Below are 27,398 nucleotides of genomic sequence, written 5' to 3'. Positions count from 1 at the left end.
ACTCAGTGAAAGGGCTGAAAACAACAGCCTGGAGGGACCCAATGCCAAGGTGGCTTCACCATGTCCCATACAGTCATGGTTGTCTCCAGTGGGTGACACAGCAGCAGAGGAGGGCCACCTCACCGACCCTAAGGGCCCTGCCCGTGTTGGCTGAGGTGTCGGTACTGCTCCCATTATACAACACTATGGTTTCAAAGGGGTAACTGGAAGCAGTCAAACGGGTAACAAACCCCTCTTCATCCCAGCACCAAACTGCTATCCCAATTTCCCCATTCCTTGCTCACCGATTTGTCCATAAAGTGCCTCTGACCACTGCAAACTGAACTCCACCCAAACACCTTGGGGCCATTCCTCGGTTGCCCCTTAGGGCCACTAATTGCTGACCTGCATTGAGGCAGACCCAAACTCAGCACGGTGGAGCCCGAGCCTGGCCATCACTGCAGTCCAGCTCTCCTCCATTGGCCCCTCCGCCACACCTCACACCAGCTACAAAGCCACATCAGCAGCTGCTCCCCAGGCTCAGAAAGGCAGCCCCATCCTAATTGCCTGGACTGGTGGCTCACCCGGTCGTCCATCACCTCCTGCTATTGAAAATAAATAATAATAAAAGTACTTTAAAATCACATACAAAAAGCAAAGCAGCCTAGAAATCAAAGCCACCATTTCAGAGAGATCGAAGCATAATGCTAATAACTTTCGGCAGCTTCCACTGTGGAGTTTAAGCAGCTGCCAAGTTAAATAACCAGGAGTATCCTAAGTTATCTTCCAGTGGACCATAAATGCTCAGCGCCGACTGCCCCGGCGGGGCGGCCGGACGGGCGGGAGCGCTGCCGGGCCTGTGGGCCCCTGCGCCCCCCGCCGGGACGGGGCCCAGGCGGAACACGGTCCCGGGGAGCCCCTCATGGGGCGGGTTTGGTTGTCGGGGGGAGAAAGGGAAAGCCCCACTGGTTTTCGATGTCAGCGGCCGAGGAGCGTTTGGGGCCGGGGCAGCGTGGCCGCAGCTAACGGGACCGGGCGCCCAGCGAGCCCTGGGATGCACCTGGGCTGTTTCGCGGGGCCAGGCGGGCACTGCAGCCGTTTACCGGGGATGTCAGCGGCGCAAAAATAACCTGGGGAACGATCGCGTTTGCGTTGTGAGAGGCTTCGCGGCGAGCGCCTTCCAGGGAGAAAATCCGCAAACCATTTCCCCCCGCCAAACCCCGGGTGAAGGATTAAAACCCCACAGGAAGAGGCAGAGAGCGGCGCTGGGATGGGACCCCGCAGCCCGCCCGACGTGCGGCCGCTCCTGTCCCCCAAAGCCGGGTTTAGGGCACAGAGCGGGGCTTAGGCACGGCGGGGCTGGGGCAGCTGTCCCAAAGTCAGTCATTTGTAATAGGCTTGCCGGAAGAGCAGCAGTGGAATTGATAGAGACAGCCTCCAGCTGCGCCTAAACCTGCAGTTTCAATTAAAATACTGAGCTCCGATGCGCGGGTTTGAGCTGGGATCCCCAAGAGCTGATGCACAGGGAGTGCGGTACCCCCGCTCCTCACCCTCCACGGGGACCTTTTCGGGCCGCGGCCCCGGGGCTGCTACACGGGGTCCTCGCCGCTCCTCACCCCCCGGGAGCCCCGAGGCCTGCGGGACCCGCAGACCTGCTCGATGCGGAGCGGGGAGCCGGCGGCTGCCGTGCCTTCGGCCGGGGAAGGGAAAGAGGGAGAGACCCGGCCCGGAGAACAGCCCGGCAAGGGGAAGCTGGCAGCGAGGTCCCGGCCCCGGCTCCGCAGCCCTCTTTTATCCTGCCCGAAATCATCTCGTTTACAGAAAATATTTGTTTGCACTATTAGTTGGTACTGGAGTTAATTACTCAACGTGTGAGCGGGGAGTAATATGGATAAAAGCAGCCCCAGTGTTTATTGTGTGGGTGAGCTGTTTGAGCGGTGCTTGAATAAACTGCAATTAGGGTTAGATAGAGATTAATTAACATGTGAGTGGCAAGGTGTAAAATAGTTCCCAACCCTCCACTCAGTATAATCTGCAGGCGAGGAAAAGAAGTTTGTGGAGGCTAATTAAATACTTTGCTAAAGCCGGCGAGCCCCGGGAGCAAGCGGAGCGCAGCCGCTGCCTGCCCCCTGCCCGCTGCCGGGCAGAGGCTCTGCTCGGCTCCCCAGGGCTCTCCCGCAGTCCAAGCACCAGTTTGTGCCGGTGCACGCTGCTCTCCGCGCTTCCATCTCGCCTTCTCCCCCCTTAAAACGCGGGACCCATCGGAGGAGACCGGGAGGACAGCAGCGAGCAGGGCTGGGGGACAACAACTCCTGATGCTCCAGATGGGAAGAGCCCTATTCCCGAGGCGGGGTGTCCCCCCTCACGTTCCCGAGGAGCCCCCGGGGCAGGGCGCTCCCCTCCGCCAGCCGGGGGCTGCTGCGGCCGCTTACAAAGTTTGTCTCTGGAGCGTGCTGTGGTTCGCAGGTGAAAAACCCTGTCTGCAAACAGCCGCCGGCGAGCTGCCCCGGCGGGGAGGCGAGGGGAGGCTTGTCAGAACCCCCGAATTGCTCCAAACTTTCTTCGGCGTGCGAGGGAGGTGGGAAAAGTGATAATAAATATAGATGGATATAGGGGCCTTTTCATTGCTTTGCTTTACCTCTGGCCAGGCTCAATCTAAACCCTTCGCTCCCCCGCCCCCTCCCCCGGCTAATCCTCCCCTTTATTTTAGAAACACACAAAACCAGGTTCCACGCAGCGCTATAGTGGCTACAAGTGAAAGAGAACTGAGCGCCCTGAATCGCTGGGGGGAAATTGGTCCGGCTGAATAGCCCCGGCGAGGGACGGGAGGCTAATGGGGGCCAAGGGGGGTGCTGCCGCCGCGGCCGGGCCCCCCAAACCAGGTGGACACGGGGCTTTCTCAATTGCCCGCGTCCTCGCATCTGAGGGTTCTGCAAATCCTCCCCTCCCGCATCAAGTCGTTTTAATTAGAGAGAGGAAGGGAAGGACCCCCAGCATCCAGGCGCTGTAATGTAGCGTCTCCTATTTTGGGGAAGAGGGAGGATGGGGGGGGGGCACGACCAGGACTATAAGGGGGAGCTGCTCTGCTGCCACCCCCCCCAGGGAAGCGGGCACCTTTCGGGGTGACAGTTTGCAAACCTCCCGTTTGCAGCGCACGGGGCCGTGTTTTAATTTATTTTTAAATATTTTTCATTTATTTATTAATTTATTTTTTAAAAAGCAGCGAAAACCCAGCCCCGGACTCGACTCCCTCCGCGTTTATTTAAGGCTAATCACCAGCTACCCTGAGAGGGGTGGAATTAAACTTAGTTTAATTAACATTAATACACTGTCCTAATTAATGGGTTGGCTATTAATTTATACATGCTGGGGAGGCTCGCAGATAAGTGACAATTTATTAATTATCTTCCAGCTCGGTTGCAACGGAGCTGATTGCAGATGGGTTGCCAAAATAACTCGAGCATGGTTGCGTGGTAGTTGCTTTAGGAAGGAAAAAAAAATTCATTCTCCCCCTTCTTAAAGAAAAAAAAAAAAAAAGAGAAAGAAAAAGAAGAAGAAGGAAAAAAAAAAAATCCTCACGCTCACTCGGAGTGGCTCTTCTAACCCCAGCAAGAACTGGAGCACTCTTTTCCACCCAACTTGTGAATCGCACTTGCCTTCTAATTTGCCACATGCAAAACGATTCCTCTGCTTTGCAAGTTGCTTTTTAAGAAGGGAGAGAGAGAGGAAAAAACGCAGCTCGCACACGAGCGATTTGTGCGTCTTAAACTGGAAGGAAATTGTGCGTGGAGAGAAAGAGGGGGGGGGAGCTCCTCTTCCTCTCTCTGCCCCAGCCCACCGCGCTCCAGCCCGGCGCCTCGGCTCGGGGAAGATCCGTGGTGGCATCCCCATGTCATTCTGCTCCAAGTGACTTCATGTGATGTCAGCTTTAAATGTACGAGACCGTGATCTGACGCTCAGGAAGATGTTTGCTATCAAAATGTGACGGTGGCCACACTGCGCTGCTTGGATGAGGCTCGCCGGCGCTGGGCAAAGGTAAGTGGTCCCAAGCCGAACCCCGCCGCCCCTCACCGTGCTCCCTGCCCCCCGCATCCCCTGCACCGCGGCCATTGGTGGGGCTGGGCTGGGTGGCATTGGGCTGGGGGAGACTTTTCTTTTTCTTTCTTGTTTTTTTTTTCTTTTAAATACTAACAAGGTCTAGCTTGCATGTTACTTTAGCGTGTTCCGCTTAATGAGCAGTAATCTGGTACCCTACGTGCCATTGTTCTTGGATATGTTCATTTGAATGTAAATAGGGAGGGGGTGCCGGGGGGGGGGGGGGGGGGGGGGGGGGGGATAAGGTGCTTATTAAATTGATTTGTCTCCCTGGCTTTTCTGGAATGCAGAGCCGAGAGCGGGAGCCACTCGCTGCTCACACCAAGTTCCCGCACGGCGGAGCGACATGGCGAGCCCGGGGTCGCTGGAGACGGTCATGCCTTCCTCCTGCCCCCGGCACGACGGCAGGGCCGCCGCCGCTAACCCCTCCAAGACCCTGGCCTTCTCCATCGAGCGGATCATGGCCAAGACGTCGGAACCCAAGCCAGCATTCGAGCAGCGGCACGGAGGGCCGGAGTCGGAGCCGGTCAAGAAGCCGCTGAGCCTGTGCTCACCCCTGCCCTGCGTGATCCCCATCCCGCCGCTGGGCTACGAGGTGCCCTCCAAGACTCTCAGCTACTCGGAGCTGTGGAAGAGCAGCTTGCGGGGCGGCGCGGGGCTCTGCAAAGCCAACTGCGGCGTGTGCTGCAAGGCAGAACTCGCCCTGGGCCAGCCCAGCGGCCGGCTCATCAAGCCGCAGGTCATCCATCAAGCGGGGGCCGTGCCGGCAGCCCCCCGCTCCCTTTACTACTTCAATTACCTGGACGCCGCGTACCACCCGGCCGACATCCTGCACGGACAGCTCTTCCCCGCCGGCCTGCTGGGGGCCCCGCCGCCGGGGGGCCTCTCGGCCCACCAGAAGCTTTTCCTGCTGGAAAACGCCAAGCTAGCGGGGCTGGCGGCCGAGAAGCTGCCACCACCGCCGCCCTTCGCCCATAAGGAGCGGCTGCCGGGACACCTCGACCAGGTGATGAAGGATGCGGCGGCGGCGGAGCGCGGCGGCCCCCCCAAGGGCCACGCCAAGCTGGGGGGCGGCGGCGGCGCGGCGGAGGGAAAGCCCAAAAACTTTACCTGCGAGGTCTGCGGCAAGGTAAGGGGGGCGCCGGCAACGGGGAGGGGACACACACACACACACACACACACACCCCAGGAGCGGCCGGGCCGGGCCGGGCCGGGCCTGACCCCGTTTTCCCGGCGCTTCCCCGCAGGTATTCAACGCGCACTACAACCTCACCCGCCACATGCCGGTGCACACGGGGGCCAGGCCGTTCGTGTGCAAGGTCTGCGGGAAGGGCTTCCGCCAGGCCAGCACCCTGTGCCGGCACAAAATCATCCACACCCAGGTAGGTGGGGGGCTAGGCGGGGGGAAGAGGCTGGCCCCCGCCCCCCGCAGCCCCCCCTGACCGGCCTCTCGCTTTCCTTCCCCCCCCCCCCCCCACCCGGTTGCAGGAGAAACCCCACAAATGCAACCAGTGTGGGAAGGCGTTCAACAGGAGCTCCACGCTCAACACCCACATCCGCATCCACGCCGGCTATAAGCCTTTCGTCTGCGAGTTCTGCGGCAAGGGCTTCCACCAGAAAGGTGAGCTGAGCTGAGCTGAGCTGGGATGGGACGGGGCCCTCGCCCCCCGTTAGCGGAAATTAGACGCGGCGAGCCCTGCCCGGCTCGGCCGGAGCAGCCGCCGCTCCCAATTACTTCCCCTCTAAGCGGGGCCGCATCTCTGGGCCCCGCTGATAGTTCTCCCTAAATGCTTTTTAAATGAGAGGTGCCGGGGGCCTTGGTCCTAATCCAGAGCCCCTCCGTTTGCCGTGGGTCACTGGGCTGACCCTGTCTCTCATTTGTGCCGTGCCAGTTGCACGCTGCTCCGCGCTGACAGGGACCAAGTTTGACAAGGCGGGCGGGGGGAGACCCTTCCTAATGCCCCCCACCCCGTCCTGCCCGGCTTTACCTGTGCACCGAGCGGCCTGGGCACCCTCGGTAACCCCCTTTTCCACCTTCCTTTCTCGCAGGCAACTACAAGAACCACAAGCTGACCCACAGCGGGGAGAAGCAGTACAAGTGCACCATTTGCAACAAAGCCTTCCACCAGATCTATAACTTGACTTTCCACATGCACACCCACAATGACAAGAAGCCCTTTACGTGCGTCACTTGCGGGAAAGGATTTTGCAGAAACTTTGATTTAAAAAAGCACGTCCGAAAGTTGCACGACAGCGTCTCCAGCGCTCCTCCGCCGCGGGACTCTGGGCGCAGCGGGCAGAGCTAAGGGCCCCGCACGCCGCCCCACTCGGACCTGCTCCACCAGGCCAGCACTATTTATCCAAACCAGCCTTTGCTTCTCTTCTTTCCCCCAGCGAGCTCAGCCGCCGGTAGCAAGCGATCCCGAGCCGCAGTTGTATATAAGAGGAATCTTATTTAACGGCGCGTTGCGCCGCTGGAGCGGGCCAGGAGGGGCCGGGCTGGCCGCCCCCCGCCAGGACAGCGCTCTTTATCCGTGTCTGTAAATCTCCATTTTAAATGTACGCTCGAATAAGTGAGGAATATATATATATCTATATCTATCTATCATGGGACAATAAACCGACCCTTCGCAGGTGTCTCATTTCCCACCTCGGCCCCTGTCCGAGCTGGGGACCGGGCTCAACGGCGCTGTCCGCCGGCTATACGCGGCTTGCGGGAGCTCCGGGCGCCAGGACGACGGCGGGGAGAGCCAAGCCCTGCCGCCTCGGGGCCCACCGAGCGCTGTGGAGGAAACCGAACGAGGGCGGGAGGGCAGCGGGCGGCTTCCTGGTGCTGCCGCCCCCCGGGAACGGGGCAGCGCCGCTGCGGGACCCCCGGCAGCCTGCGCGAAGGGTGGTTCGGAGTTTCCCAGCGCCGCTTCCCGGGGTCGGTTCATTACGGCGTGTTAAATCCGCTGCTGAATGACTCTCTTCCCCTGCATGCAGATAAAATGATCTCACGCTTGCTTTCCGAGTAATGACCCAAATTAAGAGAGAAAACACAGACCCTTCAAACCGCATTACATTAATCTAATCACTCCCAGCAGGCCTCAGAAACTCTTTTTGATCAGAATATGGATAATCAAGCACTTGGATAACACTAAATATTCCTTTCTCATCTCCACCCCTCCCTCACTTTTAATATGCGAGTGTCTATTCCGGCCACGTCGTTAGGAACAATATTATTCTAGAGGAGTAAGGAGCTGGAGCCGGCCGTGCGTGTGCGTGTGCTCGGGCCGGGCTTGCCAATGAAGAGGAGAACAAGCGAGGCACCAAAATGCCTGGGGACGGTGTAACGGGGAGTTCACCTTTCTCCGCTTAATTGAGTAGCTAAACGGTGGGAGGCAAGGACAAGCACAGCTCGTGAGGCGACCCCTCGCTCCGGCTTTCGGGATTCATTAATCGGCTGCGATGCTCCGCTCTCCCCGAGGAGCGGGCCGGGCCTGGGGGGATGCCGGGTCCCCTGCTCCCGCTGGACGGAGCGGAGCCAGTTCAGAGATGCTCGGGGTTTGCATTTTGAAGTACCAGAAGTAGCGTTTGGACGGTTTGCGCCGGGTGAGGAGCGGGAAAGGATGCCCGTGGTCCTGGCGGAGGGGAAAGATCGTGGTGGAATTTGTAAAAGATTTGGGGAGAGTTTCAGGTTATATTAAAAAAAAAAAAAAGAAATAAGAAAAAAATTTAACCCCGTCGCTGTAAGTCTCTGCTCTGGGAAGCCTCGGGGGGTGGGGGGGGGGAACCGTCCCCAAGCAGTGAAGAGGCTGTATCTCAGCCCCTCACCGGCAGATCGCGGCTGCGAATCGCCAGCCGAGCCTGGCTCTCCCCAACAACGGGGCGGGAGAGCCCCCGGCCCAGAGGCATCGGGAAGGGACCCGTCTCCTCTGAATGGACACTGTGCGGGGGGACACACAGCAGGACAGGGTCCCGGAGGCGGCGAGCGGCGGGTTGTGCGCAGCTCGGGAGCAGCCGCGGAGCCGGTCCCGCTGCCAGGGCCGGGGAAAGCGGCACTGGAAGAGGGTAGGGCTGTGCTGCCAGGCGGGGTCCCAAAGCGGGTCCCCCCAGACAGCTCGCAGGCTGCTTCCCCAGAGCTCCTGACAGGCGGGAGCAGCGCGAAACCTGCTCCCGGGAAGGGAATCGCGTTCTTTTCGTATCTTCATAAAAAGCGGTGTTGTTTACAGAGCCCTCTGCGAGAGGGGGAGCGGCATCCCCGTCACGGCTGCGGGCATCCTCAGGGCACCCCGGGTGCCGCGCCGGCCCGGTGGGTCACCCCGGCGGCGGTGGGCAGCGCAGCCCGTCCCGCGAACGTGTCGCTCCGGTGTCCCTCGGCATCGGGCGCACCGGGAAGCGATCGCCACCGGCCCCCTCACCCCCTCCTTCCCCGGGATCTCACCCGGATCCCGGCACACACAAGCCGCAGATCGCGGGGGAGGGGCGGTTCTGTCAGACACACACACGCCAGAGCCTCCAATTATCTTCTCCCTCACAAGATGTTTCTGCTGTCCACGACTGCTCACACTTCGGCACTCTTGCCAGCAAGCCTCAATAATAACACAAAAACCCGCACAGAAACCCCTCTCTCGGCACCGCAGCCAGGCACACAACAGATTGAGCAGGGCCGATGCCTCGGGGGGGGAGCGGGGGTTAGAGGTGCCTCCGCGTACAGAGCGACGAGCCAGCACCGTCGGGCTACCCCCCCGCCTAGCTCGGCTCGGCCCGGTCCGGTGTGTCCCTGGGACCGGGCAGCAGCCAGGTGCGCCCCGCCGGGCATGGGGAAGCGAACAACCTGGAGGCAGCTGCGTTGCCCTTTTCCCTGCACTCCGCTCTCCAAACGTCTGAGCAACCAGTTTGCTGCTAGAAACATGTTAATTGCCAACGGAGCTCATTAAGGCATGCACATGCAAAACACAGCAAGGGAGATTAAATGGACAAAAGCGCAATAATGAACTGTCAAAAATCGGACCCATCTACAAGACCAGGAGCACTCAAGAATGAGGCATTTAGAGGCAACAAAGGATTGTCTGGGACAGGAAGAAAGGACGACCTAGACTTTTGTTTAGTCAACACAATTGATTACAAATGAGAGATTAACAGGATAGCTTCAGAGTTTTTTTGAAGGAGGCAGAAGAGAAAAGTCCAATTAAGTGCACCGAATGTTAACTACATTGATTTCCACGGCCAGCCCTAGAGAAATTCTCATTAAACCATCCCTGGCGATCCCTTTTGGAAAGTAATTTGTCTCCCTGATGGAGCAGAGAAAGGGAGCCGTGTAAAGAGAAAGAAGCGCTAGTTCTTGGCACAATGAGCTTAGGAGACACACTGGAAAGAGCCAAAGGGGGAGTTAATGAGCATCTGACAAGCCGCTTGGACCCGGGCCTGGAGAGCAGCGATGAAAAGATGGAATTGGCCAACAACTATTCTTTATATCAAACATAAAAAGGCCAATCTGAAACAGGGCTGCTCAAAGCTGGTGGGGAAGAAAAGAAAGGCCCCCACTGGGGGGTGGAGTGGAGGGCTCAACTGCCCCACTGGGATGGGGAAAAAAAACATAATCTACCGGTATGACCCTCTCGGAGACGGGGGCTGCGGGACCCGGCACCACCCCCGGTCAGGGCTGGGAGGGGGCTTAGCTTCACCCCACACCGCCCCCCGGTAAGGGGACCCCACGCCCGCCGCGCTGGGAACAGCTTTGGGAGGTTGTCCCGCAGAGGTACATCACCAGGCGGCACAACAGCGGCCTGGCTCTCCCCGGGAGGCCGCGCCGCCCCGAATCCGCCTTCCACTCGGGGGTGCATTTGCCCGACCCTCCCCAGGGACCGGGCACCGCAAGGCAACGCGCCTCCTCTCCCCTCGTGTAGACACGGCTCGCTCGCAGGCTCTTAAATCAGATTAGGGCTCGTTAATAACAATTTTGGCTTAAGTCTGTATTGACTTAGGTTTAGGAATGGCTTAGCACTTTCGCTTAAGTCAACACGACAGCTAAATTGACACATGCCTTTCCCAACCCGCAGGGTTCCCGCGGACGCACAGGTGCCCGCAGGACTCGTCCTTCTGCCGCTTTAAGCCGTTTTACGCGAGTATTTGCATTATCTTTGAGCGAGCCACCGGGCCTCGAGGGTGCCGGCCCATTCCTCATGTCACCCACGAGGGTCGTCCCACGGAGGGGCTCCGCTTCCCGGCCACCTCTCGAGGTTGAGTCCTTCGAGCTCTCGCCCTTCTCGCCGCTCAGCCCCTGCGGTCCTTCCCCAGTCTGTTCCCTAACGCCCCTCGCCACCCTTGCGGGTGTGGACCTCGGATAGCCCAGAGAATCGGGGCCGCGCCGACAGCCGGCTCCGATCCCGGGCGGGACACCGAGGGACACCTGGGGGCAGTGCAGGCAGAGGGGGCGAGCGGCTGCTACCCCGGGGGTGCGCTGCGAGGGGCTGTAACGATGGAGCTGCTTGGTAACCCATGCTCACCCCACACTCTCCCGAGTGCTCCGGCGAGCAGATCTTACACCGCAACGAGCTTCACCCCAAACCATTCGTCTTCCTAACCTCCTTTCACTACCACCCTACCTTCTCCCAGCCACCAGCTCTGAAACTCTCTAGGGTGACCCAGTCACAACTAAAGTTCTCAGTAAAGACACTTAAAGAGAAGAAAAAACTCTTTACCAGCTTGCTTCTACCGTCCTCCATGACTCTCCAGGAAACCTAACCGACCGTTTAACACTACTCCTAGCCTACTCATACCACTAACCCTGCCTGAGCTGATGCCACAAGCACACGTTATTCCTATTTCTCTCTTGCAACTGCTTGATTGATTGAATCACGGGCAACACGTGCCCTCAATTAAAAACATTTAAACGAGGTGCATGTGGACGCCTGTGCTCCCTGTGTTGGGGCGGGTTACTTTTCCTTCTTAGAGGATGCACTCAGCCCTGGGACATCGGGAGCACAAACAGCTCTCTGGCGTGGGTGTTTCAAGGCACCAGTACTCTTAAAGTCGGAAAAAGCCTGCTTTGAAGTGACCCCGGGAAGAGCGTGTTTAGTTAGGGCAACGCCTCGTTGTCCTCATCGGGGACAACGAATTGCTGGATGTGGAGCGCAGGGGAAGGGGCTGCTCCCAGAGTTCTGGGTTTGTAACCCAGAAACACCACCAAAACGTGACTTTTCCTACAAGCATTTGCATCTTCGCAGTCCTCTGCAAACGCAGCAACTGATGAGTAACTTTAAAAGCGAGCTGGTAGGGAGCAGAAGCCCCTCCAGCTGATGGGCAGGGTCCAGGCACTCTGCTTCACCTCTCCCTACTGCTGGCCGAGGGGCTGGGAGTAGCCCCGGCCCCGCCGAGCGGTCCCATCCCCACCTCGCCGCGCTGTCCCGCTACCAGCGGCCGGGGGCAAACCCCTCGCCCAATCGCAACGGGGATGAGCGCTTGGAAGACCTCTGCGATGGACAGGATTGTCCTGTGCAAAGGCTGAGGCGTTGAAATCGCTCAGAAGAGCACCTGAGACTTCCCGCAAGCGCCTTCCTTAAGTCCCGTTAACTGTCTGCTGCCCCTTCTCCCGTCTTCCTCACTGCTGCCAGTTGCCAAGATATTTCACATAAATAGAAGCTTTCTGATTTATAATCAGCCTCTTCCTTCTGATTCATTATGTTAATGAACTGAGATATTACCAACATTGGATTATCGCATCACTGAATGAATCCAGCAAAAGAAAGCTGATTATAGAGGAAAAAGCCAAGTGGACCCGGAAACGGCCGGGAAACAATGTGAAGAGTTAACCAGCTGTTTAAGCTCTCTCTTGACACCATTCCCAAATGACAGGAGTGCGATAGTTTCGTTCACGCAGAGAAATCCTTCCCCTGTAGATGTACAGATTCGTTTCCCACCGTCACGGTTATTATTACGGGCAATTCCAAGGGTCTTATCCCGCTGCCCGTAGCTTCCCGGGGAGCCCCGGCTCCGTTCGGGGAGGACAATTCCCCCCCCCCCCCCCCCGGCCATCGCCGCTCTTCTCCCTCTAGAAAACGAGAGCAATGCTCCTCTTGTGTGTGTGTGTCCCACTCTCTTCTTCCTTTCCCACTGCTGCTTGGCTCGGGCTTTTCCAGCCTGGAGCAAATCTACCCCTGGGCAGGCTCCGCAGAGCTCCGCAGCGTTCAGGTTAGACCGCGCTTAACAAAGCTGCAGGCGTGTGGTTCGCTTTAACAAATTATCCTCCGGAAGCTTGTACTGAGAGACAGTTAGAGCACCGTGACTATTGGGAACGCACACAAACTGCATGGAAGCCTCGAAACCGAAATCCCGTTTCCCAACCCTGCTGTGAGGCAGGTACTAATTTAGTGCGGCCTCACGCGATGTAATTCGTCAAGGAGACTGTAATTTACTTAATTTTTCCTTTTATTAAGTCGCAAGATATTTGTAAAATAATCTTCCAGCAGCTGGCTCTGCTTGAATCTGTTTCAAAAGTGTGATGTAAATACAGTCTCACACTATTTTTGTTGCCTATTAGGGCTTTCTGGTAGGTGATACGACTGAGAGCAAGGAGAAAGAACACCACACGTTTATTTTTAAGATCATCATCACTAGCGATAAAAACTTACGGGAAGAAGTGAGCACACTCCCTATCCGCATGCAAAGAAACTCCAATGAGAAAGATACAACTGGAGGACTATGCACACAACGGGTACAATGCGGTGCAGCTTCATGAGCTGCTTCAGCTGTGTTTAAAGGGACTAGCAAATTCCCAAATTAAATTACATTACTTATGGCAAAGACAAAGAGCCTGACACAGCAGGAGGATGCACTGAAGAACTGTGGATTTTTTTTGTTCCACCTGTCTCCTTGTCAAAGGTTTAAGTATTTCTATCCATATCTTGCTAGTAATCACACAGCCGAAGTGATTTAGCTCCCAGTAACTGTGAAACAATAGCAAAAGTGCAAATAATCAAATGCAATTCATTACATTTGGATTTTTCAGCAGTCAACTTCTGAGATTCTGATTTTCACTCAGCAGATTAATATTTCAGACCAGAGGAAAACAAACACCATACCTAAGCAAAGTATTTACCACTGGCCTAATCACTGTCCATGCACTTGGCTACAGCAGGCACTTATTTACATCCAACTCACACATGTAATCAAAGAGGCAGCGACTATAGGATCAAAGCTTTATTTGGACTGTAACACAGTATATTCATGGATTATAATCCTTGAGCAAACAGAATATTACAGTAATGAAGACTTCTGCATTACAAATATGTTAAAACAGCTTGCATTTGGGGTGATATTTAAGGTCACGTTGTATCTGAACGCAACTATTAAAATATTATGAAAATTACCATTATGGAGTAAATAATGTTTTCTTTCAGATGTAACCTCTAAAAGTACATTCCATTTCAAATTTGGTTTTCTAATTTTTCCAGTACCAACAAGCTCAAACTGAGCATCTACATCCCTGAGCTGCTATATGTGAAAAAGAGAGAAATGAAGAACTTTAAGCACAGTCTAAAATCTAGCTCCCTACACGACCCCTCATAAATGCAGACAAGAGGTTACCATAGTAAATGTCAAATATCATGTGTCTAAACCATCTTATTATTTCATATGTACTCTCAAATTAAATTAATAGGCTTGAGAAAGATTCTGCAGAGTAAGAAATCTCTCATCTGAGGGAAAAGTAACATGCCTTCTGCTACTGCCCCCACAGCCAGAATAACTGAGAAAGTAAAAAGCTTGGGAATGTGATGGGAGAGGTGACAAGATGGGTGAACAGGCTGTGCTCCTGGGTTAGTACTGTGGTTACTCATCTGTGCATAAACCTAAAAAGGGATGATTAATTATTTCTTCTTGTAAGATACCCAAAGATTAATTTACAAGCAGACAAACCCTTTGGTTTTCCTCACCGCTCCTCTCTCAATTGCTTTTCCCCACCCACCAGAAAAGCACAAGCAGCAACAGGCTCTTAGGACCACTGTAGCTTATATATACATGTATTTTTAACTCAAAAGGGCAAGCAGGAAGTAAAGAATGTAGAGCAAGAGGCTATCTTCCAAGGGAAAAACCACCCCAATATTTACCCAAGATGTGTAGAAAATGACACAAGATACATATATATATGATAAAACATATATAATGTATACTTTGTATTTTATATAAAAGCTTGGAATAAGATAGGGCATAACTGTATAGAAGTTACAGCCTTGGTGTGGTAAAGAATACCTATTCAAGATCTCATTTAAAGCTGATACTAAACCATACTGGTATCAAACAGTTTAGGGGAAGTTGGGTTTGTTTTTTTTTTTAAAACACAATTTAACATTTGTTTTCTCAATTTGTCTCTAAAGAAAGGCAAGTGGCAAGCTAGCTCAGATGTAGCAATTAAACTGCACTCAGATCAAAGTAGAACAGGGATCCTGTGTAGCTGTTTCCTCCCCCTGCTTGCCCCATGGTCTGTGCCAAACCTCCTGCACCTCAGCATCCCTGCTGCGCTGCCCCTACACTGTTGCACTGCTTCAGGCATGTGCAGTTGCCTTTTTGTATATAAATATCCCAGACCTTAGGCCAGCATCAAGGCCTTCACCTCTTGAGAGCAGTCACCTATACACACTCCTGCTTTAAATGTCTGTCTTCATTTTTGCCTTTTCTGGACATGCTCCAATACAGTTTTCCATGCACTTGTTGTCCAATTGCTTCTAAAGCTATGCTGCAGGAAAAGAAGTTAATGCCATTTTCATCTTAATCTCTTTACCCAGTAACAACAAAATAATCAGAAACATGCTCTGAGCAGCTAACTGCAGCGTGGAATCTACACAAACACTGCTCACAGGTGCCTGTCAGAGCACACTACAAACTCGCCACCCAGCAGCCAAGTCAGCCCTATAGTGCATGCTGTCCTTCCAGGGAAATCAAAAGCAGCCAGGAGATAGTGAGCATCTGCATTGTGTCCCCACACTTAGGTGGAGTCCAAAGAGATAAAGACCCAGATTATTCACATGTATAAGTAATTATGGGGCCAGACTTTAGTTCAAGTGATTTCTCTTTGGATGCAAAGACCAGGATGAATCCTAGTCTTTGTTAGCAACTAACTGCACACCCATCCCCTCATTCTGGGCATCATGTGTAATAGCTTTTCCCTTCTTGTCTGCTCAACTGCTCAAGCAAATAACTTCCAATTATTTGCTTTTTACATGTGAACTCTGCAATTCTAAGAACCATAGACATTCCCGCTAAATCAGATTGAGAACCACACTGTGATGTTACAGAAGACAGTATTACCAAGTTGTCTCTGTGACAGAACACTGAGTAGGTATAAAATTGCAACGGTCTCTATGCCAGGTTTTGTTTTTTTCTAACTTCTCTGCTTGTAAGATGAAAGCCTAATTTGATATTTTTGTAGTTATATAACAGTTCTAATATTTTGTGACATTTTGTATTGTGACACTATAGATGAAATTGTCATCGGACTGACACCCTTTACTGTTTATTCCTTAATTACAACTGTTAACAACACTGCAGAGAAGCGTGCTAATCTGCCATCACATATTATGAAAACAACGTTATTGTTACAAACACCAACACCCACTCAACAGGAGAATTCTAAGATGGCAGTTTCTGCAAAAACTCACCACTTTAATGGACACTTCAATAGTAAAAGTTTTAAGTGAACCCTTAATATTACCATCGAAAACATACTACGATTATATGTCACAGCTGAAATTCTGACGATACTGTGTCAGTGATTCTTTATGCTACATAGAGATGTAATTTTTAAAAGTAAGTTTTATCTCTATGGATCATGGAGCTGTACAAAGCAGCTCACTGGTAGCCTAGCAAAATCTGCAATGATTACATCTTCATATCCTCAAACACTAGCAGATTTTTTTCTCTCCTACTTTCAGGTTGGGGGTGGATGTTGTTGCATGAGATTAAATTTTAACAATATATTTACTCAAGTCCAGGTTCTTAAAAAAAAAATAAAAAAATTAAAGATGTTTCTTTTTCTAATCTTCCTTCGCTGAGGAAGGATTAAATTTCTGCAGGCCAAGTCCCACACGTGGAGGGATCTTTCACTGAACTGATACTTCAAAGAGCACTGCACTGGAGCAATTAAACTTTCATACCAAGTTAAGTCCATTGCACAGTCAAAACTCACTCACACTGCACCTCTGCAGGAGTGAGCTGAGGAGCTGTTCAATGGTTGAAAATTAAACTATTATCTCCTCAGCTTCTTCTACAGTCACTGCCAGCTACCTTTCAGTTTGCTTCTTCCAAACTTTTCATGCCTAAGCAAAAGTTCTCACTTGTAGCTTACATCAACAGGAAGAAAACAGCATCAAGAGCAGCCAAGAAGTAGCAGAAACCCCTAGAGATCTGTTTACTTCCTCTTGTCTGTACCCAGCCATCAGAGAGGAAACACAAAGCAGGCAGCAGGAGGTCGGGAAAAGCAGCAGTGGTGACTGGAGTGAGGTGTAGGAGTGATGAAAGTGGCAATGACAAAAATCAGGGAAAACAAGATGCGGAAATTCAAGGTGCTCCTTCTACAACTGCTCTGCTGAAGGTTTTCACACAGACTCCTGGTGCTACAGCAAGGCTTCTTTGATGCAAACAGCCCACCTTTCCTGTTAACCGTAAATTCCCTCTCTCTCCTTCATGCACAAAGAGGCATACAGTACAGATAACTGCAGTGAAGAAAGAGAATGCATGAATCTGTCTTTACTTGTCACACTTATATGTAGAAGCAGAGGATTAAAAATAACCTAAAACTCTTCTCATACTGAAAAAGCAATTGCTTTGGTGGGTTTCTATACACCAGCGTTTCTCACTTTTGATCCTAAAGGCCCCTTTGAGGATTGCTGCTCTAATACAGCATAAAGTGTACACAACGTGGCAATGGAAGCAAATTACCCAATAGAGTTCATTTTCATTTCAATGATTTACATTACATGATATCCTGTTGCCTGATCTGGATGATCTTGTCTGCTTAAGCCATAAATTGCAAAGCGAAATGAAACTAGAGTGTTTATTTTTGTGAATCTTCTGGGTAGCTTATGTTCTGTTTTGCAGTTTTCATTTTCTTAAAACCAATAGGAACTTCTGCTCTTCCTAAAAGAAACTCTTCCCACTTGGGAAGAGATTCTTTTACTGATGCCCAATAGAGAGTCTGAGAAAGACAGAAGAAAAAAATAAACTTCATGTCAAAATCTGTGTCAGCCTGTTTCAAAACCAATACAGATATGCAGTGCATTAGTAAATCTTGCTTTCTGAGGGAACCAATTCAGAAAAGAACAACATACTTACACATGAAATTGCAAATGTCTTGTATGATAGAACATATCAGCCTGGAAAGATTTCATTCTGCAGCATGAACTGTGAAGTGACTGAATGTGCCCTCTTGTGGTACGCAACAGATCAGTTCAAACCCTCACAGTACCTTTAACAAAGTATTTTCCATGATTATTAACTTTTCCAAAAGCAGCTTTTACATTTAAGTATGCATGTTAGTGGAATCTAATTTTTGAAGTGGGAAAAAGTTGTTTAATGTTAGAAACAAAGTGCTATGTAAACTGGTTATCCTAGAAAAGCTGTTGTGATGTGGTTCACAATATTTGAGTAAAATTTTTGATGTGATAAATCACTTGATGAAGTAATTGGCTCCAGTACTTGCATCACAAACAAAAAAGACAATAAAAAATCCTGCATACTTATCCTGTGGTCTATGAAAACCACAATGGACTACCTCACCCCTTCTCTGCATTATACTCTGCCTCTGAGTAATAGATTTAACTACTTTTTTTACCTAGGCAATGGACACACCGTTCATCATTTTTGTGTCAGCATCCTAAGGATAATTCTGTAGGATTTTGAAGAAAAATTTAAGTGCCATGTATATCTTTCTACAGAATAATGTGAACAAAGAACTGTATCAAGCCAACACTTCATCCATCAATGTGAGTAATTTTAGACACTGATGTCCATTCAGAAAAAAGTAACTTCGTAGTAGGAAACGTTTATGGTGCATTGAGCAGTTTTTCTTAAGTATGTAATGCAGAAGCAGCATACCACAGAACAGAGCATCTCTCTGCAGAGGTGTTGGATTCCTGGCTACTCATTTTGATCCTTACATGTAACTCAGATATAACTATGGCTCTTGCAGATTTACAAAAATATTTTCTTCAACAGATTTACTCAAAGAATCTTTTTTGACAAGCATATGTGCTGTCATACAAAACTACTCCAACTTAGCAAGCTGGGGATCCATTATAGCCATAACTTTCAAAGTATATTAATACAGGCACATATATGGCTGAGAGAAATATGCTCAGAAGTGTTTTGGAACAAAGCACGCACAAAAATCTGAAACCATGAAAGAAAGTTTTCTTTTCCCATTATTTATAGCACTCTTCTGTAGAAGTATAAAAAGAGGCTGAAATAGGATCTTCTCCTTCAAATAGTAACTCTGTTCTCTCTCAAATCCAACCGCTGCTGCAGAGTGTAGACATCTCTGCAACCATGAGCAATTGCTCTGTGTTCTCCAGTTTGCACAGGTGTTGGTCTACGCACCACAAGTTTAACAGCTAACACAGGCCAGAGTAAGCAGCAGTCCAAAACTGATCCAAATGACTCCAGAGGAGTCTAAAACTACTTCTGAATAGGTTCAATATTAGGTCCTTGGCATCTTTCTTAGCATAATTGAATATGTACAAGTATCTAGTAAAAAGTATATTCTTTTGCCTAAAAATCTCTAAAAAAATGAAGAAAACCCTGACTAAATGGTCACACTCAGTGTGCACCCTGTCACCATCATACAAGTAGGCTGTTTACAAAATGCAATGACAGACAAAAAACTTTTAACAGTAACCAGAACAAGAAGTGATGCCTCTCATTGAAGTAATAGCCTAAGCATTACAACACTTGCCCAGCAGGTGTGAAACTAGTGTACAAACCACCCCTCTTCACAGGCTGACAGTGCTAAAACCTGTACCTTTCCCCTCTTTTGACAGTGCCCTAGCACTCAAATCAGTGTGGGACCCTCTGTGTTACTATGTGTGTGGAAACTAAGCCACCATAAAATAAAGAACCCACAAACCACTGATGCAAAAAACACAAGTGGGAATCTGATTCAGTGGCCTTGTGGTTAAGATGTTCAGTTTATATGAGGAAGAGCTGCGCTCCAATTCCTATTCCCTGCACTGTTTCTGGCCTCATCATTTATTCATCACTGCATAATACTGATAACAGTGTTGAGAATAGGGAACTGAACTTAGTATGCTGTATCAGGATAATATCTGGTGCTCAGAGTAACTTGCTTTTCAAAATTTTATCTTTAAATGTTTTAGGAACTACAGGTTGAGAAGTAAAAATAGAGTGCTCCTGCTGTAGCAGTACTTTCCATACAACCATAAAATAACTCTGAGAAGTGAAAATGTCCCTGTTCATGCCGATAAACTCTTGACCCTAAAATGTAAAGATGACAATCTGTGGCAAACTGAAAACAGGATGACCATATAAAACAAACCAAGTAACTTTGACATAACAAACACAGTAAACTCCTGATATTCACAATATTCATTTTTATATTTGACTTCATTTTTAAACAGAAGTTCATAGAGATTTGAAAGCTGCTCAATATTTCCACCAGAATGCTCCAGAATCTAGGGACCTTGCCCTAGAATTTAGGTTCAGCTTTGCTACACAGTACACAGGCCTTTGGCTATACCAGTCATTGGATTTTAAAATCAATTATTTTCACTTTAAAAACATGCTTCGGGGGGGGGTGAAGGCACAATATTTGGTAAACAGCAAATGAAAAGACAGAATTCCAGGACTTACTTCTAACTTAACAGTATCGGGATGTGGATGTAAATGCACTCTTTCTTGCAGCTTTTTTTCTGCTGCTTCTATATCCTAAAACACAGGCAAAGTACATTTTAAAAACAAACACTAGTAATTTCAAAAGGAAAATCCGCACTCACATAAAGACATTTAAACATGAATAACTCACGTAAAGACATCTAAATGAACTGAATAAACCCATTACAGCTAAACAGCATTTGAATATTAACAGTGAAGTTCTACTCTTTCTGTTCTGAAATCCAACTTGCAAGACCAACATCCTACAGTTTCTAAATATGTTTGCTGTACCTTTTTGGTATAAGAATAAATTTCATGACTACAGAAGACCGTTGCTGTAAAACAGTGTTAGTTAAATTCTGTTCTGAGAGGAACAAAATGGTTTTATCTGTGTTGCATGAAGCCTCAACTATGTGCTCTAGCTACTGTAACTGTAAAGTAACTAGGCAAATTATGTGCAAGATCTTTACTTCTTAAGACAAAGATGACTTGCTAATATGCATGCATAACATGTGCACAAAAATGTAGAGCTGCAGCAAGCTGTTCACCAGACAAATTTGGATGACAATGCACCTCACATAGCTTTCTTACAAAAAAATCCACCCCAGTGTTTGGGTTTCTGCTTGGCCAGTGGATATGTGCTGGATTCACAAAGGCCTAAATAATTTAAAGGAAGAAACAACCGAAAAACAAGAGCAACAAACAAATCAAAACATCCCCCTGAACTAAGCGCCCTCCCCCTTTAAAGTTCTGACCCATTCTTGTGGGCTTAGTTCCATACCCAAACATTGAAGAGATTGAGTGGTGGGCAGATGAAGAGAGACAGAAAGGCACGTGGGAGTGGGGTGTGAAGAAGCCAAAGCTGAACAGAGTGAAGGGGGAAAGAAAGTATAGCAGATGGCAGAGTTGGGAGCAGAGAGCGGGTGTGAAGAGTACAACAGAAAAACTAAATGAGAGAGGAAATTCCCCAAAGGGACTTCCCAAATATTCACCATCACTGCTGCTGAAAAGAAGAGTGAGATTCTGGAGGAGCATATCCATAAGAGAGACCAAACATGATTACTCGTATTGAATAATGGCCAATCTGAATACATCAATAAGCAAATAGTGCTTGACTCAAGCTTAGTTTGAAAAATATGACTCAAATTCGGTAAAGTATGATTAATAGAAGCAAAAAACAGCCATATTTTAGTTGAAGTTCAACTTACTGATACACACTCAGTTAATTCAAATTACAGTGTTCATCTTACTTTATTTCCTGTTACAGCATGACTGTATTCTCTTGCATATAATTACTAACGTAAACCATGCAAAACTATTCTCCATTTTCTACACCAAAGTCCACACCCTTGTAGGAAGCTAAAGGATGTCTGAGAAAGAGCGAACTGAGGCTCAGATTTGGAAATAGTGACTGATCTTTTTCAGGTGTGAAAAGACAATGGGATAAACATACAAGAAGAATATGAGCAAAAAATAGAAGCCACTTGAAGTCACAGTACCAAAATAACAGAGGCCAGCACAGTCTTCAGGAACCTAAGAAAAGAATTTCTCTGTTGCATGTACTTTGAACAGATACACCACTAATAGCATCAAATGAAGCTCTATCAGTATGGCTCAGATGGAGAAGTTATCACCATACTGAATAGAAGGATCAACCAGTTATGTCCACCTCATACTCTTCCACAGAATTTTCCTTGTTTCTCATTTCCTGTAGGAATGTTCACAGGAAGGAAGACTATCAGTCAAGACAATTATTTCTTTATATACTCCACAAAGTCATTGGAATGTTTATGCTGATAGGAAATGAGTGTCTTTTAGGCAAGAAAGAAGATGGCAGTTGTGTGTATATGTTTAGTAGAGAAGGTCACTTTGGCATAGCCCAGATATTGGATGTGTCTTTTTGTTGCTCACTCTAGTTGTATGCTGTGCAGTCTATTGTCATTCAGAATACTGATTTAATGACAGACAGTGAAATAAATTTTTGCTGGAAGGTGTAGTATGCTTTAGAAAATAACTAGAACTACTAAAAGATTAGATGGCACTTTTTGTGTGTCTATGCAACTAGTTAGATTTTTAGGAAAAATAAATCCTCATCATAAATATAAAACTAAATACATCAGCAGTGTAAAAACACTGTGGAAAAAACACCCACAAATCAAATATGTCACAGAACTGAAAAAAGAGAGCATCTTGCAGTGCTTCCCTTAAAACCACAAGGGCTGGAACACAAACAATTCAAGCCCCTTCCCCAGAGGTAAAATGGAACGCATGACACATGCATCACTTTTAGGGGACCAAATTCAGCTGTCACTTATATTGATATCAGTCTGGCAGGTTCCCACTTCAATAATTCTACAATTACATGCCTGTGAAGGAAAGCAAATTTGGTCTAAATTACCTTCCCAAAACTAATTAGTACATAGCATATTCTTTATTTGCTATTTCATGTTATAAGCTGTTGCACAGTAATACATATTTCTAAACACAAGAAATCTTACAAATGTCATGAATAAGATGGCAAATACTAGTCTGATTTCTGCTTTTATTACAACATTATACAAGTACCAGATTTCCCTCATCTGCAGTCTCCCTCAAAAGACATAAAGGAAAATACCCTTACAATTCTGTTCAAGTGCCAAACAAGTGCTTATAATGTAAAAATTTCAATTAAAATAATGCTTAGTTCCCTGCCTTCTACTGATTAAAAAATAAACTAATTGCAAAATGCTTCCCTGTGCATAAATATCAAGCAGCACAGAGAAAGAAAAATGCCTTTTTGCTATGATTGCATCCTGAAAACAACTGATTTTGCTTACATGCAGAAAAGCAGAAATGCAAATAAAAAAATAACACTTCGTCATGTCCATGTATTTTTGAGTAGGCCAAATCAACAACTCTCCACATGGTAACTGTGAAATGTACAGTGCCTGGTATCAGGAACAATATTCTGAAGCTGGCACATTAATCAGTCTTGTTTTCAAGCTTCTCATATATTATTCTGCATAGCTTACCCCTCCCCCCCCCCCCCCCCCCCCCCGTTTTCTTCTGTTATCAGAAAGCATCTGCAGGAGTGTATGCCTGATAAAACTAGTATAAAATTAATAGATTTCAACTGATTTATGCTTCTTTATCCTGCAACAGAATTTGTTTTGATACATATGTTTTTGCCTTTTTTCCCTACAAACACCAACATTTTTGACACTTGAAAGGAACAATTTTGAGGATGTGACAGAAGATGGCAAATATCTGTTTAACTGCAGAAATATTTACACTCTGTATATGGCTGAGCTATTGTTAACATTTCCAATACAACAAGCTTTCAGCATGCAGAAATATAACCTGCATTTATTATGTTTGCCTGGATCTGTAAACTGAGAACACATTTATAGAACACAAATAATTTACAAAAATCTATATTTATGAAGTAAAAATCTCTTATAAAATGCATATGGAAAATGGGAGACACAATGGCTGGATCAATGCTCACAGCAGGAGGCTGGAACTAGATGATTTTAAGGTCCTTTCCAATCCAAACCATTCTGTGATTCTATGAACTATGGAAAAAAATAAACCATATCCACTTCTCCCCAGCCTCCCATGGAAGCACCTACTTTCATTTGTACCCAGTACAGAGGGTTTGATTGCCCCCACCCAAAAAGCACCAGAGTCCAAGTTCTTTGTCACAGAAGAGTTGAAGGCATTCCTGATCTGCTGTGTCTACCACTCCCTAAATGTAACTTCCATTTAAATACCAAGAAGGTGTGCAATAGAATTTTACCCACCCAAAATGTGAACATTTTAAGTCTTAACCAGGCTTTGTATGAAGAAACAAAAATTTTTCATGACACAAATTAATCTTGTAATTTCCTAGAGTAAAACTTACTGTTTCAACGAACACAACACATGCAATACGAGCCTTAGTAAATTCAAAGTTCAGAGTTCAAAGAAAATGTTTTTTTGCTATTTCCTCAACAACACACAAACATTTGTCAAATGTATAGTCACATCAGTGGTCAATTGCAATCTCTTCAAACTCAGATGCCTAAGCTAGGGGCTCCAGAAGAGGTTTTATCATTTCAGTCCCTGCCATCAAACCTACATCTTTTTAATTACCCAAATGTCTGCTGAAACAGGAAAATCTTACCTAAATACGACAACATTGTATGTAGAACAGCTATTAACACTATTAACGGCATCACCACTAGGCAGAGCCACAAGCACCAAACACTGCTTTTACAGACTTCCAAGTAAGATTCTTGAAGTCACTCCCCACCTGAGAACTTCTGTCACAACTTCACACAACCATAATGGGAGTTTAGTTCTTATCCTGGACTAGAAGCATTATAGGCTGGTCAGCCTCTGTTTCAAAACACAACCCTGCATCTTGAATCAAAGTGTAGAGGTACTGTGAGTCTTGTCAGACTCTTTAGGTTCTCCTAGGCAGACATGTAATAGCATGTGTTGCATCCCTACATGTACTTAAAAAAAACCCAAAAGAAGACAGTAGCAGCTGCCACCACAAGGCTCATATAAGAAGGGCACAGGAAATATGTAGTGATGCCATCAGATAATAAAGACTTGTCATTTAATACTTTTGGTCAAGTTCCAGAAGAGGGAACTGTATATAGGAGAATTCAACTGATAACTATAGAGCAAACACTTTTTTTAATCCTCTAAGCTACATAACCATGACATTTCAATGCGGTTCCTGGTAGTTGCAGAAACTTACATTTAAAAGTGCTGCATTCCTTTTATGAGCTGCATCAGCTGCTTGAGTTTGCCACGTCTTTTTAGTCTTTTTGTCTCCTAGATAAGTCTCCATCTGCTGTAGCAGTTCTGATCTCTGAGACAGTCTACAAAGGAAAACATTTTGCTAAGTGGGTAGAACATTTTGCTCAGGAGCTAGAAAATAACCTTTTTACCTTACCCAGTTTTCCCTAAACTATGGGGCTAATTAAGCCAGCTGTAGGGTGGGTGTGCTGGGGGAGGGAAAAGGTACAAGGCAGGCATCACCTGCTGTGCTTGTATGAAGCTATAAAGTTGCAACCAGCAGTCCTCATATGCTAAAGGTGCTTAGAAGCACTGAATCTCCCAGAACAGGAAAGACGGGGTGGGTTGGGGTGAGCTGATCAGTACTACTCTTGCTCATTGGCAAGTACTATTTGTTACAAGAAAAGCAGATTTTTCTGAATCATTACTGTATTTGCTTCCCTATCTGAGTTTACAGGGCAACAAAGAAGCAGTTCTATAACTGAGGCATAGAGTGACAGAATCCAATTACCTTCCCCAAACAGGAATTTAATGATGACAGGAGGTTAACTATGGAGATCTTAAACCAGTACCACCACTGGGAGTCAAATACCTCATCAATCTAAATAGCCTTAAAGGCAAGTATGCTAATTTCAACAGTTCACGAAGGAAGAGTGCCACCTCCTGGAACACGAACCGCTTGTTGAAATACCACTGTGTTCAGTGCGGAGCTTGGATTCACTGTTCACACGACAGCGCAGTGAGGGAGGTCTCCCAAGACCACAATACAAACTGCTGTGAGGCAATTACTTACATCTCTTCATGTCTTCTAGCAAGGTGAACCTCCTGAGCCAAATAGGATGACATTTTCAGTCATTTGCCCCAGATCTGTCACCCTATAAAAGCAAAACCAAGTGAAATTAAAATCTTCCAAAGGCATACATGAACATACACGTTTCAGTATTAAACAATTCCATGTTATAAAGCTGCACACAATATTTATGTATCACCTATCTACACAAAAACCTGCCACAAGACATGGCTACATTGATTTGAATACATGCACGCTACCAATGTTTACAGTATGTTTTAGTATTTTACTGTATTCTAATAATTCATGAGAACTGAAATATGACTTGAGTCATACTTTAGCATTAAGCTTTCTCAAGTTTCAGACACTTACATCCATGCACTTAAACTATGTGCTGCGTAATTTGCGTATTACTGCTTGCATTAGTGATTCCTAGCTTTTGTCGCATTACTCCAAACACAGTTATACCTGTAAATATCATTTATAACTATCTCTCATAGACACAGTTCATAGTGTTTATGTACAGGCGCAATGGAAGTAAATAACTTTAATCTCCCAAGCGACGTCGGGTTTTGAGTGTTTGAAAAATTAAGTGAAAACTCTTGAGCTCAGCTCTCCAGTACTATAACACATCTGAAATTGCTTACATCATATTGTGGGGTTTATTGAGCTATGAAGGAGCTCAGCTGCCCTCTGCACACGAACTGAGATCCTACAGCACTTTCCAGAAGGCTTAAAGTGTTTTACGGCCACCTCAGAGGTGACTGCATTGCTGTTGTGTTTAGTGATGAAAGAACTCATCACACACTAGCAATGTTGAAGGGTGGAAGAATTTATAGATCCCTTAGGAGAAAATTAGGAAAAGCCATGCTGTGTTAAGACATTCACATGTAACGTTGAAGCAAGTTATTCACACGTGCAGCTCAACAGAGCCATTTTCTAGCGATTTACGTTTTGCCATGGTCTAAAGCGCACTTCCATGCAACTAGCCCATTACTAATGCTTCCCCTCGCCTAGCAAGCAGCACATTCCCTCCACGCTCCTTCCCTCAGCTGGGGAACTTCATGCCCTTTACTAGCCCAGGCGCCATTTTCCACTCTTCAGGTAACACCTTTAGTGGCAGCTGGAGACAGTAACGCACGGGGAGCACAACCGCACCCACTTCTTGTCTTTAGGGGAGACTAGCCTACACCCAGCAGCGGTAACCAAGCAGGCAGCTGAGCATCCTCCGCCCACAGCGCGGGCACCTCACACGCGGCGGCCCAAGGCGTGAGCAAGCCGTGCAGGGCCCCGGCCCCCTCAGAAGGCATCGAGGGCCGCGACGGACGCTCCCGCTTCAGGCCAGCGGACCCAACGGGGCACGCAGGAGCCGCCCTTAGCCCTACCATTGGGAGGAAGGGGGGGGGGGGGAGAGGCCAACCTATGAGTCCACCGGAATGTACCATCCTGTAGGACGGAGGGAGGAGAAGTCAGGCAAGAGAAATTAAATAAATAAATAAATAAATACGAAGACACGGTTTACCTTTAGCCTCGCCGGCTTCAAAAAGGAAAACCACCACCCACCATGGCCTCCGCACCGCCTTAAACCTTCCCCACACCCCTCCTCCCCGAAGCCCGCTGCCATGGAGACGGCCGGAAAGGTGGAGCCTAAGTGTAGGCGCTGATTGGCCCCGTTGCGTCCGAGTAGGCAGAATCAAGCGAGGTCAGGATCCGCCTTCTGCACTGTGATTGGAGGAGCGGAGGAGGCAGGGACCAATCATTGCTGGGGGCTGCGGAGCCGTGGCTGGGACAACGAGCGTTAGGGGTGAGGGGTTGCCACGGCGGCGTCGGTGCCGGGGAGGACGGGACGGGACGGGACGGGACGGGACGGGACGGGACGGGACGGGACGGGACAGGACAG

The 27,398-nt window shown here is 48.2% G+C and overlaps 2 protein-coding genes across 2 annotated transcripts; one reads left to right on the top strand and one right to left on the bottom strand.

Moving 5' to 3' along the window:
* The first annotated feature begins 2,715 nt into the window (after window positions 1-2,715).
* Window positions 2,716-6,711, top strand: FEZF2 (FEZ family zinc finger 2). Its single transcript, XM_057397344.1, has 6 exons — window positions 2,716-2,985; window positions 3,392-4,014; window positions 4,365-5,203; window positions 5,322-5,456; window positions 5,563-5,695; window positions 6,124-6,711. The coding sequence occupies exons 3-6, from the start codon at window positions 4,421-4,423 to the stop codon at window positions 6,378-6,380; spliced, it is 1,308 nt and encodes a 435-aa protein (XP_057253327.1). The 5' UTR covers window positions 2,716-2,985; window positions 3,392-4,014; window positions 4,365-4,420; the 3' UTR covers window positions 6,381-6,711.
* Window positions 6,712-16,079: 9,368 nt separating this feature from the next.
* On the bottom strand, window positions 16,080-27,098 carry CEP15 (centrosomal protein 15). The gene is made up of 5 exons (XM_057397345.1): window positions 27,021-27,098; window positions 25,502-25,583; window positions 24,668-24,791; window positions 19,918-19,992; window positions 16,080-17,248 (listed from the first exon to the last, which is right to left on the bottom strand). The coding sequence occupies exons 2-5, from the start codon at window positions 25,552-25,554 to the stop codon at window positions 17,108-17,110; spliced, it is 393 nt and encodes a 130-aa protein (XP_057253328.1). The 5' UTR covers window positions 25,555-25,583; window positions 27,021-27,098; the 3' UTR covers window positions 16,080-17,107.
* Window positions 27,099-27,398: the final 300 nt, after the last annotated feature.

Source organism: Pezoporus wallicus, unplaced genomic scaffold (genome assembly GCF_028554395.1).
Source record: "Pezoporus wallicus isolate ANWC-B61680 ecotype Strahan unplaced genomic scaffold, APGP_CSIRO_Pwel_v1 contig_8714, whole genome shotgun sequence".
Lineage (NCBI taxonomy): Eukaryota > Metazoa > Chordata > Aves > Psittaciformes > Psittacidae > Pezoporus > Pezoporus wallicus.
This window is presented reverse-complemented; position numbering and strand designations above follow the sequence as displayed.